This window comes from Epinephelus moara, chromosome 12 (genome assembly GCF_006386435.1).
Source record: "Epinephelus moara isolate mb chromosome 12, YSFRI_EMoa_1.0, whole genome shotgun sequence".
In the NCBI taxonomy this organism is placed as follows: Eukaryota; Metazoa; Chordata; class Actinopteri; order Perciformes; family Serranidae; genus Epinephelus; species Epinephelus moara.
This window is the reverse complement of record NC_065517.1, coordinates 14,288,373-14,311,322: the sequence shown is the minus strand read 5'-3', so window position 1 is coordinate 14,311,322 and position 22,950 is coordinate 14,288,373. Positions and strand designations below refer to the sequence as shown.

Sequence of the window (22,950 nt, the reverse complement as noted above, 5' to 3'; positions counted from 1 at the left end):
ACAAATAAATTCTTTAAAAATCATACAATGTGATTTCCTGGATTTTTTTTTTCATTTTGTCTCTCATAGTTGAAGTGTACCTCTGATGAAAATTACAGACCTCTCTCATCTTTCTAAGTAGGAGAACTTGCAAAATCAGTGGCTGACTAAATACTTTTTTGCCCCACTGTATATTCAGACTGCAGGCAAATCAGATCCTAAAGACAGAATGTCTGCACTGTTATTTGCAAGTGATCAGATTGGAATTGTGTGTCCAGACAGCACCAACCTATCTGCATGTGGTTGCTGTGGCGTCAGTAACTAGCCACATAGCTCCAACTAGCCACATAGCTCCAAGCCACAGAGCCTGAGAAATGAAGGATAAAATCAACCATGTTTTCAACATAGAAAAAATGGCTAAATAGATTATCTCAGAAAACATTCAGAGTTGGAATTATTATACTGGATATATTTAACAAAGACTCCAAAAAGACACTGCAGTTCAAGGCTGGATTACATAGCTTCCGAAAGGATACAATCACACCAGAGCCCTTGTTAGAGGTGCAAGAAGGTTAGTCTCTCTCATGCAACATTCCAGAGAAGGTTATGTTGTATATAACATCACAAAACCCCAAATTTAACTTCTATAGTGTCCAGTGCGTCAGATTTTTCTCATCAGTCCGTACTTGTGTACGCAGCTCAGCTAACAAAGCTCCTCTTCAGCGATGTCACACAAAAAACATTTTGAAATCCAATTTGAGCAGCCAGAGTGGCCAGACTGAGACACATAGGAATCCAACTGGAATCACATTTTAAACCACCAACAACTGTGGCTTGGATTCATGTGGGTTTTTTGCTGTCCAGACTTTAGAATCAGTTTAATCTGGATGTGCCAAAAATAGATTTAGACTGGCAGTCTGGCCAAGACTTAAATCCAAGATTAATCAGTTACCAAGATTTATTAAGCTGATGGCTCTGGAATTTACCAAAAATATTAACACTCCCCAGAGGATGAACCCTTTGCATGCCCAAAAACTGTTTTCCAGCCCCACACTCACACTTAAATGTCATTATTGTACTCAAAATGGAAAATAATCGAATGAGCATAATGCCATGCAATCATGCTGATAAACCATTAACAGATAGTGCTATGTTCAATACAAATGGAGCAATTTGAGTGTCACTGCTGTTGAGGCTCAACTGAGCATATAACTCCCCATCTCTCCCCCTACATTCCCTGTCTGCATCTTGACTTATACACTTGACTATGCACCAAAAATAATCCAAAGAAAAAACAACAGCAAACAAATAAACAGTTGCGTATGCGGGGGTGTAATAACCATCAAACCCTCTAGGGGGCCGACAGCAGGGATTCTGACTCTCAGCCTTCCTTCTGCTTTGTTCCATGCAGCATACTGTGCTACAAATTTGGATCCCAAGGCATGCGGCTTACATGCTATTTGTATTTGCTCAAAACTCACACTGTCAGGGTTGCCATGACAAAGAGTAAATCACAACTGAGGCAGTTTGAGCAGCATTAACATGGAGGACGAGACAAAAGGAAGGCAAGGAGATGACTCAATACAGGCAGAACTGGAAGACAAATAGAAAAACGAAAAAGGGTTTTGGCTTCTTACAACGCAAAACGGCAATTTTAGGATACTGAAGTCTGATTTTGCCTCATTGAGAATAGATAAAATTGTCAAGCACAAATAGACAATTAACTTATTTCAAAGTTTGTTACCATTTTTAAGCTGATAAAAAACAAGTGAGAAAAATCAATCTCAATAAAGCTATACAAGACAAATACAATGTGGGTAACCTTATATTTTTAAAAAAAATGTATGTTTTGCAGTGTAATTGCTATTATTTGTTACAACGTCAGTTCATTTAGACATCAGATAGAATCCAGCACTGAGCATGATGAAATATCTCTGGAAACAAAGAGAAACAAGGACAGCAGCAGCAGCTGAATCAGATATAAAGTTGCTGATGCACACAGATGTTAACGGAGTGATGTGCTCGGTGTAAATCAGCCATCAAACTACATCAAACCCTCGTACAGTAGAAACTCTGTCCGACTGCCCTGCAGGTGAGTCTGACTCAGCTGCTTTTAAACACTTACTGGTTTAACAGATTTGTAACCAGACCTGCTCAGACTGAAGTGACTCACTGTGGCTGTTTAACAATATTTAGATCTCGGGGTGTGTTTGTGTGTGTGGGAATGACACAAGCTCTACTATTCCCGCATACTGTACACAGGATGAAACATAAATGTTGGATGTATTTATTTATTTATTTATTCACAGCAATGCAACAAATGCAATGTATGTATATATATATTTAATTTGCAGCCACCAAACATGCTAGGCTTTTTAATTGGGGTTAAAACTATATATTAATACATTTGCTGTTGTAGCTGTAGCTGTGCGATGTTTTGACCACAGCTCTACATCATACCATGTCTTAAATTTTAAATCTGTGTTCATGAATCTTAATATATTTGATTTCTAGCTAAAATTTCTTGCTATTGTTAAAGGGATACTTAGTCAATTTTCAGTCAGCTTTGTATCATAAACAATGTGGTAAGCTGAACTGTGGTAAACTTCACTCCATCTTACCAGCGTCCAGATGTACCTGTGGGCACAAACAGCATGAAAGCGGATCAAGAGAGAGGCCCACGTACCTCTCTCTCGAACTCAGATCAAAAGATAAAACTAGGCAGTGCTGATTAAATATAAACCACGATTACCTCACTGTATTGTCTATTTCCCGTCTAAAATGTCTTCAGAAACACATTTTAGTACACTGTTTGGCTGTAATACGAGAACTTGTGAACAGGAGGAGGACACCATACTGTTTCTTTCAAGGCAAAAACTGAGGCTGAGGAAAATGATATCAGATAAAACTAAGCAGTGGTGATCAAATATGAACCAAGATTCTGCTACTGTGTTTCTGTTTTCTCACCGAAAACGTTTTCAGAATATTTGAGCTTACAATTTAACTGTAATTTGAGATTGTTTGTAACCTGCCGGCTGTCATATTATTTCCTGTGTCAAAGCAGCCAAATTTGCTTTACGTCAGCCACCAGTGCTAGTGTTTATTGGTCCGGTACAACGCAGTGCATTCTGGCAGTTGTACGTTTTCTGCTTCTTGAGCAAGTGAAGTGAATGCCATAGACCTTTTTCTCTGTTATTTTTTAATCATGTAACAACAATGAAAATGAAATTCGTCTTTGAAGGATGAGACTGGCTTTAGCCTATAATATTTCAACTAATCAACATTTTTAACACTTCCAAGAAATCCCATGAGAAGATAAAAACCAACAATGCATTAGTCCCTCGACTTATCAGCTTCAAGCCCACTGAGGAGTAAAAAATATATTCATAAAATAAATGAGAAAGGCGAGAAAATAATGTATTTGTTGGGGACTATTTTCAGCGGCGGATCAATCCACATTTGGTGCTCTAGTGAGTATATGTGGCAGCAGGATGGTGTATGTGGGACTGAGTCAAAATAAACTACAGTATGTGTTCATGTCACCCAGTGCAACAGTGTGGCTCACTGATGTGTCTTTAATAGTTTTTGGACAACAATGGAGCTCTATGGCACAGAGGAAGAAGCTATATCAGGCTCTCAAACACACACTTGTTGGTAAATGTGATTTGTTGACAATAAGGAAAATAAACATCATTACCACCTTGAAATGTGGTTCCCCACCCAGTGGAAAATAAGTTAGATTTTCTCCTTGATGATTTTATTGATGTGGTTTGTGCATTTTATTTGTCAAATCAAATCAAATCACCCTATTACGCTTCCTCCTGCTGTTTTCTGCACCAAATGATGAGCAGCCATTTGCGTGAGCAGTTGCACAGTTGGGAATGACTCAGGGCTCAGCTAATAGCTCCCATCAATAATTCAGGCTCTAATCTGTGTCTGGAGAGCCGTCAGAAATGTGTTATATATGGACTCGTCACAGTGATGCACTGGCTGGCGTCTACAGTTTGTTCCCTCAGTCTATAAAAACGGTGAAAGATTTTTCCCAGCATACCACCTCAACTCTGCGCTGACACTGCAAGAAAAGTAATTCTTACAGAAAGTGGAGGAGATAGAAAAAGTATCAAAGCATCCTGCTTATGCCAGGTTCACACTGGACGAAGAAGCGCCCCAATACGTCAGTTGCACTAGCAGTCGCCTGGCCGTCCACACCAGAAGTGCATTTCCCGGGGCCGCTAGCGACTGATTCAACTCCTCTGGTTTTTCCTAATCACACATGGAGCTCTGTCACTGTCTGCTTATGTGTGTGCGTCTGCTCATCTCTGTCACTGTCTGTTTAGATACAACTGACAAATATGTGGAATAAGTTAGCATGGTATGCATATTCCATAATTTATAAGAATCAGATCATTATCATACATAATATATTCTTTACATCGTTCATGATAGGTTATCAGTAGGTTTTCTAGCCAGATATGCTCACAGAAAAAATAGACCAGACGCTAAAGCTGGACGCTACAGATTGCGAGCTGGCCAGGAAAGCACTGCGCTGCGGCACGTCCAGTGTGAACAGCCCAACTGATTAACATGGGTGCCGAAAGGAAGTGGCAATACTCCATGGAAAATTGGCACGCTTTGTGGCGCTTCCACATCCAGTGTGAACTTCCTTATGTAGAAATATAGTATTTATTTGAATCCTACTGTGTAGTGGAAGACAAGTGAAAAGAGAGTATATTGCTCACACTTATTTATATTTGGTTTGGTTACTGTGATTTATTGTCCTGTTCTTTTTACTTTAGCTCACAATGAAAAATATTGGAACCAAGGCCTAAATTTCATCTGATTTCCACAAAAATTAAAGGTTACACGTTGTAACAGGTCTATGCAGTAATTATATTATATACTGGGGACTCCCTAAGATCACATTCAGTCATTAACACTTTGAAATCCTGGTTTAAGATTTTTGTTTTAAAAAGCTCTAAAATGGTTAATATAGCCAATATAGACCCTCCTGGAAGGTTGAGTTGCAGAGGGTGTGGAGTGAAAATGTTCCCTCTCAATGTTAAATAGGTGAATATAGCCCTGTAACAGCTTGCTAAATTCCCCATATTCCCTAAATAACGATCTCAATGTCCGGACACATGGTGCTAGCAATACGTCTGTTTGTTTTTTGGTATGTGTTTTTGTTTTAAGGTTATTAGTAACAGCACTTGACCGTATGTACAATACATATGAACACTTTAAAATGTAGTAAATGCAGTGACACTGAGCCCAAGGAAAATTTTCCAAAGGCAAAGGGTATAAAAAATATATTGTATCGCATCATATCGTATCGTAAGGCATCATACTGTATTGTATTGTATCACACGGTATTGTATCATAACTTATCATGATGTGTAGTAATGTATTGTACTGCACTGTATTGTATCACATCCTATTGTATTGTAATGTATTGTATTGTATAATACCGTAAGGCATCATATCGTTATCATGTTATATGGTATTGTATCATAAAGTATCATAACGTATAGTAATGTATTGTACTGTAATGTATCGTATCGTATCATATCATATCCTTTCGTATTGCATCGTATCACATTGTATCACATTGTATCACATTGTATCACATTGTATCACATTGTAGCATATCGTTGCTTTTGGTATTTTGAAAGTTTTTGACACATTTCATTTAGTACTAAATAAGTAATACGGTAATTAATTAACATCCAGCTTTATTGTTTAACCTTCTTCACAACCATGAACAGGTTCTGTGCAGGTCCAATAATAACAAAAGAATACATTTTTGTTGTATCTGTGAAGGAGCTTTAAATGTAAAGTAAAAGATGAAATACACACACACACACACACACACAAAAAATTCTTAAATCTAATCACTGTCTTTTACCCTCAGTGATAAGATTTCCTACTCTTATTTTGACAGCTTTAATACAGAAATATAGGATTCAAATCCAGTGTAAAATTCAAGGAATCCAACTTTGACAGTCTGGCATCCATCACAAGCACATCAGATAATCTTTTTGACCACGCTGCATCTTACTCAACACTTCCCTCTAGAAACACTTCCCCTTAGATTTCACTTTGACTAATGGAGCCCAACACAAATTGGCAGATGATTCACAAGGATGTTGAGAAAGCAATAACACCACCACATCGACACAAACACACACACACACACACACACACACACACACACACACACACACACACACACACACANGAACAGCTGTACACTTTTATCATGTAACTCAAGTTAACGTTAAAAGTGTCCTGATGACACAGAGGAATAATGTGTTTTCACATTATGCCTTTAAAAACCCTCCAGTCGCAGATACAACTCCAATGAGCACTGTCACATCTCATCTCTCTGTTCTTTACATGCCATGTGAGAAAAACTGGACCCTCATTAGAGGAAGCGAGAACTAAGGAAAACCAAACTGACAACCACTAAAATATCACTTTTTTTTTTTTTTTGCATCATCACCTGCCAAACGAGCCTTGTAAGAAAAACACCCAACAGTGTGTAATCAGAATGGAAATGTCGTTATTCCCTTAAACAAGCTCACGGCTTTGCCACAGTGCTTGACTTGTGCTTAAGTGGAACATTTTGACTGCAGATTGGATGCTGGAGGTTTGTTCTGCCACTGGCACTGACAGGAAACATACAATACTCCTGCTGAGGGTCAAGACTGCAGATTTCTAGATGCTATGATAATACTGGGAAAATGTATAGAGTAGAGCTGCAACTAACATTTTTTTCAAGATCAGTTAATCTGTATTGTATTTTCATGCTCCTAAACCCCAAAGTGACATCTTCAGATTGTTTGTTTTTACCAACCAACAATCCAAAACCCAGAGATATTTCATTAAATTTGATATTAAATTTACAATTACAATTACAAAAACCAGCGGAGTGTTTTATATTTCCATTTTATTAAATGCTTTGGTTATCAAAATCATTGTAGAATCCAAGATAACTGTAACTGACTAATCCCCTCAGCTCTAGTACAATATACAGCAGTGTGGCATCAATTCAACAAATGAGAAAAAATACTTTAGCTTTAGCTTCAGTATGTTTATGATGCGTAAAATGTTTGTTAATTTATATACTATTTTACCAATTAGTCCTCATACCTCATTAACACCATACACAGTTTGTCAGGGACTTCCAAAAAAAGGGTTTGGTTCAGTTTAGGCAATGAAAACCAAACCACAAACACTTGTATCAAAGTCCAACACTTTGCAAACCCAGCTGTTAACCACCCGCAATTTTTGTAGTTATCGGCTATTGGTCTGATTGCAATAAGCCTCTTGAGGCATCAGTAATCAATACTGTAAGAGATCTGGTGTAGCAAGCGCATATCTGAGCCAAGACTCCCTCTTTGTGTGTGATTAATCGACTAATCTCTGAACAGATATTTGCCATGAATGCAGATAAATAAATAAAAAAGCTATATGCTATAAAGCTGAATCATCATAGGACGATAGCCGATGGGTTCGGCGATTGTGTTTCGGCTAATACCTTCCATCTCTTTACACTGTAAGAGACTGTTTACCTGCTGCCCAAACATGATTGGTCAACTCAACTCAACAGACTACAAATGGAAACCTGAACGCCTCTGAAATCTATTTTTTTTCCCTTTGCCTTTGCGGAATTTTGTTTACAGAGATTAAACCAACCATGACAACACCATCACCAACAAAACCTTCTGAGAGCTGAGCGTCTTACCTGCAGCCCCTCAATGGCCAGCCGCAGCATGCTGGGAGTCAGTTTGGATGCCTGCTTGAAGGTGAAGTTACTCCAGTCGATGATGAGGATGAAGCCGTTGACCTGCAGCTCTGGATCTTCTATCATAGATTCCAAGGACAGCAGGATCGCCCTCAGTATGTCCACAAATGTGTATCTGGGGAAAATGGAACAGGATTTTTTATTTGCCAGAGAACTGGAGGGAATATTAAGGTACTTAAGTCAACTGGCAAAAATTAATTACAGCCAGACTGGTAAATCAGCCAGTGGTTATGTATGTGAGTTAGAAACTGCAGCACAGAAATGTCAAATTCAGGTTTAGGTGATTTAGTTTCATCATTGTCCACCAGAGGGTGCTGATCTTTTAACTGTAAAATATCCGATTCAGAATGTATTTTAGTTACAATTCAAACAAAAAATAAAAGCTACATCCGTATCAAGATCGTTTGTTTATGCCATGTAGTTATGTTACGTCAGCCAATATAATGTAATAACATTTTTCATACTCTCAAATATCGGCCTCAAAAAGTCATTTTTTGGTTACGCGATAAAACTAATCAACTATTTTGATGTTTAATTAATTGTGTCAGTCACAATGCCAAACATTCTGCTTTTCTCTGTCGTACATAGTCTAAAATTGAAGATAGTTGAAGTTTGGTTGGACAAAAGAAGCATTATGGAAAATGCTAATTTGGGCTGAGAGAAGCTATCGTTAGCATTTTTCTTTTTCTTTTTTTTTAATTCTACCGATTAACCTCTTAAAAAGGGCTGAGCTGTTAACAATCCAACAACCCAACAACAGGCACAACTGCTGTGTTAAAGTAATTACCCATGCAACATATTTTCCGATAAAAAAGACTCAAAATACTATCTCAACAGCAGGTACAATCAACGGCTCTGTCACAGCAGCAACAAACAAACAATTACAAAATTGTGGACAGCTGTTGCATCATTTCAAATTAGCCGTCAGACTCCATGTACTCCTAATGGTTCATAAACAGATTTGAGTTTAATTTGGCTTTGCCTTGGATGGGCGTTTAAGGCTAATTTTACAGGAAGGACAAAAGGTTAATTAAAGTTAAATCAATTCTGAAAGTAACCATTAGTTGCAGCCCCTGACAAGGATCGTTAATTGATCTCATATCATAAATGTCATTGAAAGAGATGGAAACAGTGTCTTTTAATCAGAGTTTGTCAGTATAAATCACTGATAACCTTCATTTTAGTGTAATTTATTCTTGAATTAGAAGAACGTAGACTTCCACCAAGGCCCATAGTCCTGGCTTCTTCCTGCCTGTTTGTCACTATTGAACTTTACTGGATTTCAAGATGCATCACATTGAATCCACTAAGGCCAAATGTCCTCACAATGTTAACGAATGTGAAAATGAATTTGTCTATCCGCCCCATGATTTGGATCGCTCCAAAATGTAATGGGTTCCTCCCTGACTCATGCTTCACCTTTCCACCAAGTTTGACGAAAATCAGGCCAGTAGTTTTTTCTGTAATCTGGCTGAAAAACAGACAAGCTGCACCGAAAACATAACCTCCTTAGCCGAGGTAATCATTACGGAGGTATTTACAGTCACGAGAAGAGTGCATAGAAGCTGAAAAGTATCTGCTAGTTGTTTTAGTTGCACGTTATAATTGCTTTCAGTGGCGGCTGCTGGTGCTACCTGTCGTGCTGCCTCAGTGAATCCTCATGGGCTTTTACTTCGATGTCCTGTTCAACAGTCAGGTTTTTTCATGTTTGCTACTGCCCTCATTATATTGTCTCCCTCTTCATTTTCCCTCTATGTGATTCTCTAACAAGAAACCTTTTACCTCCCTGTGGCGATAATAAATATGTTTTATAATGTGATTAATTGGCAGCTTAGTAGACATAAGTCTGAACAACTGCACACACAAGCTGAGTCTACAGCAGGGATATTCAACCGACCATAGAATAGCTCTACAAGTATTTCTGAAATTTGTCGAATAGAGGAAGAATGAGATGAATAACAAGCATGACATGAAAGAGATTTTACAAACTGATGCATGTTCAGAGAGGTAACATTAATGATTAAATTCACGTATGATTGGACTTTGTTCCCTATTACATAATGATTTTGTTGTAGCCTATGGAGTGTCTGTTTTCTAGATCAGTAATAACAGAGTAAGATGGCTGCACTATGGAATTTTTTTTTATCAGATATACAACACTATAATCAGGCCAAATGGCACTTTGTCTGGATAATCCGATGTTTCTGGATTGAATTATGTGGTGACAAAAAGGTCAAAATCTCTATGAACTCCAGTTACACAAACACTAACCAGGTCCGATCCTTTTATTGAAGCCAAATTAAATCATGTCCCTATCTAATGGCCCTTTTTCTACCTTTAACCTTAGCCAACCCTGATCCAGTCACTGCAGACTGGAGCTACTTAATGAGAGAGAAACGTATCAGCAGTGGACTGTCTGAATGTGCAGTGGCCCAACAGTTCATCTTGGTGGTCTGCTACTACTGCTACACAAATTTAATGTGTTTTTATGACTTTTCCTTAATGTGTGTGTGTTTTTTTTTTGTTAATCGAGGTACTTTCATCCTCTAAATTATTTTGAAGTGGAGAAAATCATGTGAAGGTGAAACTACTTAAAGTCACTGGCAGGAAGTTTGTGTAAAACAAGCAGTTTGGATGGATTCTGAGCAGATGATTACTTGTGAATATTGCATCAGAGATGAGCTTTCCTGATATTTTTATGAACTTTTATATGATACTCTGTCTGTTTTAAATACTTTTTATTATTTATTATTTTTATTCAATAATAATTCAAATTTTAAAAGTACATTTTATTTAGTTTTCTCTACAAAAAATGAATAAAATGCTGAGATATAGGCCTACTGTATTGGTTTTTTGTTGTTGTTGTTTTTTTAGGTTTTCTTAGACCCCCTAAAATCAAGAAGGCCTTGTGACCCCCTATGAAGCTTTGGTGACCCAAGTGGGGGTCAGGACCCCCAGGTTGGTAACTGGTGTTTTATACGATAGTGTGCTTCCAGCTTTGGGGTAACAGTTTATTTCAACACGGTAATGCCCATGCGAATAAAGCCAGGTTCATAAAGAAGTGGTTTTAATTTTGTCATTTGTTGTTCTTTCTGTTGACATACAACACCTTTGACCTGGAGGAAGTATTCCTCCTCTTTTGCTCTTCCTGAGGTCTCCTTATCTCCACTGTAATGGGTATTTTGTGGCGTAGCTATTTGAGGCAAATTTTGTGATTTGGGCTATAAATAAAACTGACTTGTCTTCTCTCAGTTTGGTATGGAAGAATTTGACTGGCCTGCACAGACCCCTAACCTCAACCCCATCCAACACCTGAACTGGAACTGGAAAGCCAACTGTGAGCCAGACTGTATCACATAGCATCAGTGTTGGACCTCACTAATGCTCTTGTGCCTGAAGGGGAGCAAATCCCTGCAGCAGGTTCAACATCTGGTGGCAAAACTAAAACCAGAGGCGGTTTTAACAGCAGATTATAGTCTGTGTTTGGGTGTCCACATACTTTTGGTCATGTAGTGTGTTTTGCCTTACAGCTGATTAAACAAGAAAGATAGGTTGGTGTCCTGTAGTTTTCTAATAGATTATGTGGTGCTGAATGGACAGCTCCATAAACCAGACTCCACTGAGTTATAGTGGACTTTATAACACTGCCTCTTCTTTATTCTTTATGTGTTTCTCTTTATATGTCTGATCAGATAACCTAAGCACAGACTTGGCAGCCTCATCGCCACCAGCCCCAACCCTCTGCCTCTTTATTACCTGCTCTGGTCCCAGTTGGCTGCGAACAGGACCAGTATTTTCCTGCCGTATCTGTCCAGATTGGAGAGCACCCCAGGGAACCCGTCCTTCAGGGCCTGTTTGATGCCTGGGTCCGTCGCTTTCAGGTTCTTGAACATGTCCAGGTTCTGCTGTCGGTACTCAAAATACTGTGCCAGCAGCCGAAACGCCTCGAAGTGGTTGAATTTCCTCGCCCGGAGGAATCTGAGGATAAACGCGTCGTCTGTCCTGAGGAACCCGATGTCCGGCCGGGTGATGATCATGTCCCGGACCTCCTGGATGTCCTGGTGTAAAGTCTCCGGGTTTTCCTTCAGCTCCACCTTGGCCTTCTCCAGGGTCTCTGGAGAGAGGCCAGCCTGTAAGTGAGTCATCTTTTGCAACAGCTGTCCCTCCACGGGGGACCACAGCACAGCAGCTTCCAGTGAAACAACAGAATAAATAGTTACCTCCAGCAACAGGGTTAAGTGTATGAAATGCTTTTTCTTTATGGTTCCCTGATCAGAAGCTCACTTCAGATGGAGGCCTGCTGCTCTGTAGACGTAATCCACCCTGAACTGGCACAGACGCTGCTGCTGTGATGCTCCTGTGCATTATCAACATATGGGCCATGCACTTTTACGCACAGAGACATTTCAATTCCATCACAAAGAATGCAACTTTATTGTAATTTTTCCACCATGTATATCATGACTCAGGTCCTCCAGGCTTCAGGCGGTACATCCAACCTGCTGATCCGGGCGGCCTGAGCTCGGAGCCGACACACAGCCGCTTCCCTCCATGTCAAAGCCTCTCCTCTCTTTCTCTCTCTTTCTGTGACACAATGACGACGACAGCATCACCGTCTCCCCGGCGTCGCTCGCGGCGGCCAGGCAATGCGGCACGACCCTGCAGCACCTGCTATATCATCATCATCATCATCATCATCCCTCCGCCTTCACAACGCATCTCCATCCGCCGACCGACTGATGCTGCTGGTGCTGCTGCTGGTGGTGGTGCCGCCGACCGCTCCGTCACCGTCAATCGAGGCAGATTTGGCCGCTTGTTTCCGCGTCTACATCCCCGTCTTAATCGCCACTGCTGCTCATCTTCACCATCCACACATTTGGGCGTGAATTTAGATCTTAAATCGTGTTTCACAAAGCCTCCAGAAAAAAAAGGGGGGTATCCGGCAGCACAGGTGTCCCGCGAGGTTTTGCCACCGGTTTCTGGGTTTTTGGAAAGGGGTGGGTTGGACTGGGGGGGATTACCGTCTCCGCTCCTCCTGCTGCTGCTGTTGCTGCCGCCGTCTGTTCGCTGGGAAAGTGACTGACAACATGAGAGTCTGTGCTCCGGTCGGTGTATGGACGCCACCGGCGGGGGGGAAAGGGAGGGGAGGAGGAGGTGGTGGTGGGAGGAGGGGGTGGAGTGTGAGATGAAAAGGCAACAGATATGAAAAGGGATGCAGGGAGCGAGGGCAATTGGTGGCAGAAGGATGGAGAATAGCTGTAGAGGCCAGAAAACGAAAGTGTGAAGGGGGAGAGTGGCTGGAGGGGTGGAGAGAGGATGCTGAGGAGAGGGGAGGCAACTCACATGGACAGGGGTGAAGGGAGGAGAGCTATAAGATGAAGGGTGGAGGCATGAAGATGGGGGTGGACTCTGGGATCTGGAGGCCTGAGGCAAAATTAGGGGGCCTCAATTTCACCCTTGTCCTTCCCTATTGTCCCATAAAGGACCATGTGTTTACAGATTTTAGCTCCTAAATCCTATATATTTTCATTTTAGACATTTTTGTGGAAAAAAAATTAACTACATGTTACATAGTTTTAGATTGTTGAGTACATTTGTTCCCACTGTTCACAGGGGCGGATTGTGAGACAATGGGCCCCTGGGCACAGATATGCAAAAGGCCCCACCATCTCTCAAACACAGGGGCAAGACACAGACTGTGCAGTGGTTTTGCCTCTTTATTTGTTTGTTTTGTGTCTCTTTGTGGTATATTTGTGTCTTCTTTGGTCATTTTGTGTCTCTTTGTAGTTCCTTTGAATCTCTTTGTATTCTCTTTGAGTCTCTTTAAAGTCTTTCTGTGTCTCTTTGAGGTATATTCGTGTCTTTCTTGGTTGTTTTGTGTCTCTTTTTAGATTCTTGGCATCTCTTTGTAGTTGTTTTGTGTCTCTTTGAAGTATATTTGTCAATGTATTAGGTCATTTTGTGTTTTTTGTAGTCACTTTGTGTTTCTGTAGATCTTTTGCATCTCTTTGTAGTAATTTTGTGTCTCTTTGTGGTATATTTGTGTCATTTTTGGTCATTTTGTGTCTCTTTGTAGTTCCTTTGAATCTCTTTGCAGTCTCTTTGAGTCTCTCTGACGTTTTTTGTGTCTCTTTGAGGTATATTTGTGTCTTTCTTGGTTGGTTTGGTTCTCTTTTTAGATCCTTTGCATCTCTTTGTAGTTGTTTTGTGTCCCTCTGAAGTATATTTGTAAATTTATTTGGTCATTATGTGTTTCTTTGTAGTCACTTTGTGTCTCTGTAGTTCTTTTCCATCTCTTTGAAGTCATTTTGGGTTTTTTTAAGGTATATTTGTGTCTTCTTTGGTCATTTTGTGTCTCTGGGGTATTTGTGTTTTCTTTGGTTGGCTTTGTCTCTTTTTGTTGTCGTTTTGTGTCTCTGTAGTTTTTTTGCATGTCTTTGTAGTCATTTTGTGTCTCTTTGAAGTATATTTGTTTGGTTTTTTTGGGTCATTTTTTGTCTCTTTGTACTCACATTGTGTCTCTCTGTAGATCCTTTGCACCTCTTTGTCATTGTTTTTGTCTCTTTGTAGCCAGTTTGTGTCTGTAATTCTTTTGCATCTCTTCTTGTCAGTCATTGTGTGTTTTCTAGGTATATTTGTGTCTTCATTCATTTTGTGTCTCTTTGTAGTTATTTGGGTCTTTTTGAAGTAATGTTGTGCCTTTTTTCTGGTATATTTGTATTTTCTTTGGTCATTTTTGTCTCTTTGTAGATGTTTTGTGTCTCTAGGTCTTTTGCATATTTTTGTAGTCATTTTGTGTTGTTTTTGTTGTTCTATTGCATCTCTTTGAAGTCATTTTGTATATTTTTAGGTATATTTGTGTTTTTGAGGTGTATGTATGTTTTCTTTGGTGGTTTTATGTCTTTTTGTGGTTGTTTTGTGTCTCTTTGTAGTTCCGCTGCATCTCTTTGTGGTCTTCTTGTGCCCCTTTGTGGTCATTTTGAGTCTCTTTGAGGTTGGTAATTGGTAATTTGAGTGCCATTTTGCAGATGAACAGGGTCCCCTGACACTTTACTCCGATAGGCCTGTTCAGTAATCGATCCATGGCCGTTTTAATATATCCTCAGTAAGTTAAGAAACACGGACTGAATTAAAGTTTATGATCTGTAATGGATTACTAGATGCAAACATTAAGGCCTGATTTGGTGATTTGTAGATCAAAGAGTGATGGATGAAAAGGTTTATTGCATATTTAGGATATGATGATCAACATCACTGACTTTATGTCACTGTATAAAGGTTAAAGGCTGTAACACTGATGACAAACCTACCACTTAGAACGTTTTGATTGGCCACCAAAAAAAAAATCATGACTTTTTTAAAATGTCTTCTCATTCATATATTAACTAAATTATTCAATGTTTTCTGTAAATTCTATTTGCATGCATGACACTTTAAATGATGTTTCAAAGCCTTGTTTACACTGCTATGAAAAAAAGTACTGAATCCTTTAATTATATTTCAGTTTGATTTCATATTTTGGCCTCAAAACATAAAAAAATGTAAAGATATTTTGTCCAACACATCGAAAAAAAGACTTTAAAATCTCTTGAAAGTCATTTCTGTTTAATTATAGCTTTTAAATTCCTCTATGGGTCATTAAATCCCCAAGATTTCCTTAAAATGCTCTCAGTGTTAGCCAACTGAAAGACTGTCTCTTGCAGATGCACATTAATCTTTTTTTCCTCTATTTTTTTTAGCATATGCTTTTGGGGGTCCATTTCTGTTAGTGAATGGGCCCAAGACAGGCGTTGTTTTTGCCTGATGGTCAAGTCTGCCTCTGCATGGAGATGGAGGGTTAACATGACAAAAGAACTGTTGAAGGGATTAAGCGGAAGAGGAGGGCCAAGTGTTCGTAGCCTAAGATGGAGAGATGGAGGGATGGACCATCACCATCACCATCATCTTGAACTGGCACCACGAGGTCATAATTCATACAATAAAACAGGATGATTTATTAAAGCATGTCAAACAAAGTGTAGCTACATGGATGAAATGGAGGGGCGTATAGATGAAGGGATGGATGGATGGAGGCGGGTGGGGGTGGCACCTGCTCACTGGTGACCAGGCAGCTGCACTTAAACATGCTGAATTAATTTCTATTGTATCCGCCTACTTATCTCTCTCGTGGTTCACTGTGTCACTCCCCATGGCTAAGTGGTGAGCAATACATGTGCCGTGCAGCTCAGTTACCTTCACTGCTGTCCACTAAATCAGTTTGGTGTACAAACTTGTAACAAACAAATCAAAGAAGTGAGTTCACTGGGTGTGAATTTTCTGGGACAAAATATCCTGTAGCCAGGAGCTCTTCTTTTCTTTGTAACCATGCTAGTACTCACTTGTTGTGTGGCATTCTTATTTTATATAATGTTTTTTATGAAAAGGGAACAGCTTTTGCCTTTTGTGATTTGTCTTATGTTCATTTAATAACTGTTATACGATGAAACACGTTTTTGACCTTTTTTTCGACTATAAATTCGTCATTAAAGAAAGTTAAATGGACAAGAAGAAAAAATGCATTTGTTTAACACTTTTAACGCACAAGTATTGTATAGGAAGCAAAACTTGAAATGAAAAAAATAAACACAAGGTGAAATATATTTATTTTAAAATGTTTGGTGATGTTGAGGTGACAGTTAAAACATCTATCCATGAATTCTCTACATTTATAAAAATAAATTAGTGTAAAAAAATCAGAATAAAGAATGGCTCTTACAAATTATTTTTTAGAGTGCAGCGAGAGCACAATGCTTTAAATGCTGAATTAATTTGTCAGTGAGCAAATTTCCCACTGAATTAAACACAAAAGTAATGGCCTCCCACTCACAACAGAGCAGAGCCAAGCACGTTATGATGCTCTGGCCATTTTCTTTTTTTTTCCCCTTAATGTTTCTCAATAATTTAAAGACACGTGCTGCCTGTAGTGGTGTATATATTGGTGTATGTATATTGTCATGCCACCTATGCATTTCTGCCTGTAGGTAAAAACCAGCATTAGATAATATCTTGGCAGTGGGGGTGGGGAAAGAGGCATATCCTGAATGCAGGGGGGCTAGAGAGAAAGTAACAGGGTCCCAGGGGAGACAGGGGGGTTGCAATAATTGCCCACAGCTCTGATGGACCGGTGTCGGAGCGATTTAAGTGAATTGTGGACATGCATTGGAAATTACCTCTGGTTTTCATTGGCGCAGCTGTCATTGTCTGGAGTGCTTCTTTGATTTGGCTTTTAGTCTCTGAGGGGCTGGATGGCTGATTAACAAAAGACAACTGAACAACCGGAGTTAACATGAGGACGTCCAGTGGGCTCAGGGAGTCTGAGGATCTGTTGACTCTGCAGCACAACATAAACTGTCCTGGATCTTCCGTCAGAGGTGTCATACTTTTTATTTGGTCATTGATTTATTGTCTGCTACTTATTCCCCTACATAGAAAAGGCCTTACCCACTATTCACTGCTACTTAGCTCAATTACATATATGTAGATAATACTACACTTTTGTTTTTACTGCCATTTTTCACAGGTTCAAGTCAAAGAGCTAAGACTTTTTTATGTTCTCAATTGATATATTTCTCTCTCTAATTTTGGTTGCAAATTGGTTCAAACTTGTGTAAGTGAGCACTTGTCCTTTTTGCAAGACAATCCACCCACCTGACAGGTGTGGCATATCAAGGTGCTGATTAAACAGCATGATTACTACACATGTGTGCCTTGGTCACAATAAAATGCCACTCTAAAATGAGCAAAGAAATTAATTCGGATTTCATATGACTAACACCACAGAAACCCAAAGAATCAGTCAGTATGTAGTGTGACCACCACTTGCCTTTGCATCATGCAGTACGACACATCTCCTCCACAGAAAGTTGATCAGGTTGTTGGCTGTGGCCTGCAAAATGTTGGCCCACTCTTCCTCAATGGCTGAAGGTATTGGATGGAATTGGAACACAGTGTCGTATACACTGGTCCAGAGAATCCCAAACATGCTCAACGGGTGACATGTCTGGTGTTGCCTATTGTCTCAAACTAGCTGTTGCATCAGCTGTTCAGGTGGCTGGTCTCACATGATCTTGCAGGTGACAGCGCTGGAGGTGGAGGTCCTGGGCTGGTGTGGTTACATGCTGTCTGTGGTTGTGTGGCCGGTTGGATATACTGCTAGATCCACAGAAACAACATCTGAGACTGCTAATGGCAGTGAAATTTATATTCAGTTCGGGGGCAACAGCTCTGGTGGACATTTGTACAGTCAGCATGCCAATGCCTCGAAACTTGTGACATATGTGGCATTATGTTGTATGACAGAACTGCACATATTAGAGGGACCTTTTATTATTATTATGCTACTTCTGTCAGGTGGATGGATTATCTTGGAAAAAGAAAAGTGCTTACTAACATCAATTTTAATTAATATGCTACCAAAATTTGAGAGAAATGCATCCATTGTGTGCAAAAAAAAAAAAGAATTAGCTATTCAACTTAAAACTGTAAATGCAAAATGTGAGCAAAACCAAAAGTTTTGCACTTCAATTTTTGTTTATTAAATGGGATAAACAAAATAACAGAGACACCTGTCAGTATAATGCAGTACAGTTTAACATCACCTGCATCCCAAAAATGTATCATTTGGATCAAAACCTTTCTAAAACAACAAGAATTGCACAATATAGCCTTCATTAAGGGAGAATTCTATGCAGGACTCACACCCTGATGAAGACTTTCTAGTCGAAATGCGTTGGTTTATCCATGTATTAATAAAGATTTTTTAACTAAAGTCAGAGTGCCTTGGATGCATTTTTTCCGATTGCCTGCCCGTACTATGGACTTTTACAATGAGTGAGCTGGCCAGTCGTCGTTTTTTATCTTTATGTGACTATTTGCCCCATCCTTGAAGAGCACCTGATTCTTTCAAAACTACCTACACAGAACTTTAACCCAGTGCAGCACTCCCTATTTTTTTCCTCTTTAATGCAGGACTGTTGTATTAGACTGCTTTGTTTCAGCCAGGTGTACCTAATAAACTGGCCACTGATTGCAAATCCCAAATCTTCTCAGATCTTTTTTTAAAAATCAAGGCGAATCATTTCATCCATTCAGCCATTATCTGTAACCACTTAGCCTTTACAGGTTTGCCCTGGACAGGTGCATCCTGGTACCCTTTTGTATAGCTAAAAAAGTTCTTGAGATTATATGGACACCACAGCAGTCTACTGTTTTTGCACATACAATCACTTGCACCTTATCTACTGGTCATTTTCATTCACTGCTGCTCATTATTATCCACTTCCTATTATTTTTATTATTATTATTATTATTGTTATTGATATTTATCGCTGTCTCTTGTATTTTTTGTACTTATTTGCATGCCTAGTTATTTAAGTTTTTTAAGTTTAAATTTGAAATCTTTAATCTGACTTTCTCCTTGACTGCTGTAACACTGGAATTTCTCAATTATGGGATCAATAAAGGTTTATCTTATCTCTTATCTTATCTTATCACAGGGCTATGGGGAACGGTTTGTATAAAAGGGGATTTATGAAATGTGATGGTGGGACATTAGAAACCTGACATATGTATATTTTGCCAACAAGGCACAGTTACTCTTTTCTTGTCTTAAACATTACTAATGTACCCAGGTGCTGAGGCTTCTACCAGCACACGATGGGACTGTGCACAGATCCTTCTTCTTACATTTAGCAGGCAAAAAATCCTGCAAATAGAAAGGTGATTTAGATTCAACCTCAATTTATCTGACTTTGGATGAAACAAAGAGAACAGCTAGAACATGCAGACACACCACAGAGAGAACTGAAAACTTAAATTGTAACTGTCTTCTGTCTGCCAGGATACAGAACCAAACACTTGAGGCACGATGACGCTCTCTGCTGGTCAATGTGGCATAACTGCAATTTACCTAAAACTATTTTTTGACAGAGACAGCAACATGAAGAACTTGTGATGATGTAATTTTGTAATTATGTGTGCAATGTATGTGTAAGATCATGCAACCTGATTGTTTTCGCTGTTGCACATAATTATTTAAATTTAAAGTAATCAAAAAAAGAAATAACATAATTACACAGCAATGTATGAACTGAAATGATTGACTTAATATCCAAAACCTGGTAGAATGTATGTATAGTTTAAACATTTTATATTTATGAACAGAAATGAAATAAACGTACCAAATTAAAGCAAATACTGTACTTTTCCTCCAAAATGGATGTAGTCATATTCTACTTTTTATGACTGTATGGAGGAAAACAACTGTTATAAACAAATTGTCTACCAGAATATTATGTCTTGTAATAATTGAACAACTATTTATAACTTTGATATTGTTCTCCATTGACAGTCAATGACTGAAAGGATCCCTCACTAACTCAGAACTAGGCAACACTGCTGAATGAACACCAGATGGCAGCATGATACAGTCAATAGACCAACTTGTGAAACTTCAACTGTGATTTCACCCAAATGACAAAGATTATCTAGTGGAAAAATTCTATTGATGCAACAGATTATATGATTATTACATTTTGCAAATTGCACACATTTGTTGTCTTCATACTGCAATGTGTTATTTGTACAGTGTTGCCTTTAACACATTACACACAGTTTTGAAATGTTTTGATGTAAAGAGGTGGGGAAAATAAAAGAGATAACTGTCTGGCAACAACAACAATAAAACATTTGCTGATATAATAATTGTTTTTAAATGAGGAATTTGATAATCCTTTCTATTTCTATTTATACTGATGTATGGTTTCATAACATCTGATGACTGGCTTGGCACTTGCAGCTGGAAACATGTCACAAAAATGGGAAAATTTAAACAATGTCAACATGGAATTCTAATTAAACGAGGGATTCATAGTCCAGGGAAAAAAGGTGGGAAAGACAGCTTTCCCAGTGCACCTTCCCTGAGCCCCATATGCAGTTGTTTCTCCACTGGGGGTCGGACCACGAGGTCAGTACAGTGTTGATCAGGTGGAATAAAAGGGGTTGCAACCCCCATAGTGATCAAAGACACTGGTCAACATGCCACACCCCTCTACCCCTCTCTTCCTGTACAAAGCTCTCTGAGGGCAAACTCAATGACCCTGCAAACAGAGCAGGCAGGGGTGGCAGGGTGGGCTAGAGGATCCTGTGGGAGTCCTGGATAGAGGGAAGGATAGAGGGATGGATGGATTGAGGAAAGAACAGAGGGATTAAGTTTTAAAAGTCAGATTAACCTCCTGGATTCCCCTCAGAGGAATATTACTTGTTGCATCTCTTTGCAATATGGCCAGTCTGTTCAGGGAGGAGACGAAGAAGAAGGGACAAAATTTGGGTTAGGCTCAGTAAGTTTGGTGAAAAAAGTCCTGCTTTGATGGATTGATGCACATTGTGGCTCTAAATCAAGCAAATCAAACTGTTGTAGAAACAAGCGACAATCTTAAGAATAGTTCACTCGCAAAATGACGATTTATTTATCAATATACTTACCACCTGTTCTCTTAAATTCATGAATAAAACTTTGTTTTCTTGCGTCCCTCCACAGTGAGCGGAGAATCCAAAAAAGTCAAACATTCATGAAACGAAGTATAGGTGGCCCACGTTTAACAACAGCAAAACTCAGCCATGCATGAGACTGTTTATACTGATGAGTTCTAAATAATGATTTTGCAAAGATTCATGTGTTTTACCGTTAAATGTGGGCCCTGTTTACTTCAGTTCACAAAAAAATGTTCGCATTTTTTGGATTCTCCCTTCACTGTAGAGGCATGAGATAAAAATAAAGTTTTCCCGACAAATTCATGGTAACGTGGTAACTGATATACAAATGATCATTTTGCAGGTGAGGTATTTCTTTAAAGTTTGTTTAAAGGAACTTCTTTTGTTAAGTAAAAGTCGTTTTGAGACAAAAAGCTGTTTAAAGGCGTGTCCAAGAAATATCGGTTAAAACAGGGCTAAATTTAGTTCAGTTGATCATGGCATGTGTAGGAACAGATTGGAGGCACTAACGTTAGACAGTTGGAGATGGGTTGGACTCATTATACTGGATATATTGATTAATACTAGCTATAAGCAGGGCTGTTGAGTTTTATCATGCTGTGACAATCATGCAAAGATGATTTGTTGTTTTGGACTGTGTGACAAGTAAGGAACTTTTCCATCCAACTTCTAACTCCTAAACCAACAGGCTCAGAAGGAGGACATCATGACAGATGGGTGATACAGAGTCCAGTCTTGCAGCTACAGTACAGTTAAGTCACACCTGTTCCCCCATGCTGAGCTCACTCATGAGGGACACACAGGAACATCTTCATTCTTCAAGACTGCAAGTGTCCTCAGGTGGCAGGCATATACGATGGAAGGTAGGACTATTAAATTTCTTTGTAGTAGCCCAATGATGCTTTGTAACAAAAGGCTAAAGTTTCTTAGATGTCTAGTTTACATGTACGTGTTGGTCCATTGGCATATTGTTTGTAAAAGGGAGCAAAATGTCTTAAGGTAAATGTTTTAACCACAGTCTGCTTAGTGGTATCAGCAATGTCTCCATAGATCATACAATCAAAATAAATTGCAATAAAAGTTAATAAAATGTCTAGAAAAAAATCGTAATTATAAATACTGGGTATAAAATCATCATCTTAAACCCTTTTTAGATAGGAGTTGTGCAAATTTGCATGAATGCCCAATCAGTCTTTTTTCAGTATATAAAAAATAAATAAATAAATAAATAAAAAATCGGGGAGTGCAGCAAAATGCCGCCTACCTACTTTTGTTTATACAGAATGCGCCTTTTTCGGGGCAATGGGGGGCGTGAGCAAGTAACAAAACGTGTAGCTCAGCGTGTGGCGTAACCAGTGACGTGGGAGGGAAGCCGCGGCAGGTCAGTCATTCAGCGATTCTCTCGTAAGTCGGCCCGTCCTTCACCGTCATCGTTTGCGAGGACAAGGAGGGCGTGCAATTCCTTGTCTCCCCAGTTGCTCATCTTTACTGTAGTGTCTGTCAGGTTTGCGTTTCCCTCTTGCTACTAGCTGCTCCCTAATTCCTGCTATCAGCTGTTTCCTGTTTATCCATCGCCAGTGGCTTGCACGTGCGGCGTCATCAACAGCTCCTCCCACAAGTCATCAACAGCCCCTCCC

General features: G+C 39.3%; 1 protein-coding gene across 1 annotated transcript in view; it reads right to left on the bottom strand.

The window, feature by feature from the left end:
- The window catches only part of clvs2 (clavesin 2), a 52,293-nt gene extending 40,364 nt beyond the window's left edge, over nucleotides 1-11,929 (bottom strand). The window contains exons 1-2 of the mRNA XM_050058964.1: nucleotides 11,540-11,929; nucleotides 7,724-7,898 (exon numbers count right to left, since the gene is read on the bottom strand). Of these exons, the coding sequence (XP_049914921.1) occupies nucleotides 7,724-7,898; nucleotides 11,540-11,928 (564 nt within the window). The 5' untranslated portion in view covers nucleotide 11,929. The remainder of the gene's footprint in view (nucleotides 1-7,723; nucleotides 7,899-11,539) is intronic.
- Between the last annotated feature and the right edge of the window lie 11,021 nt (nucleotides 11,930-22,950).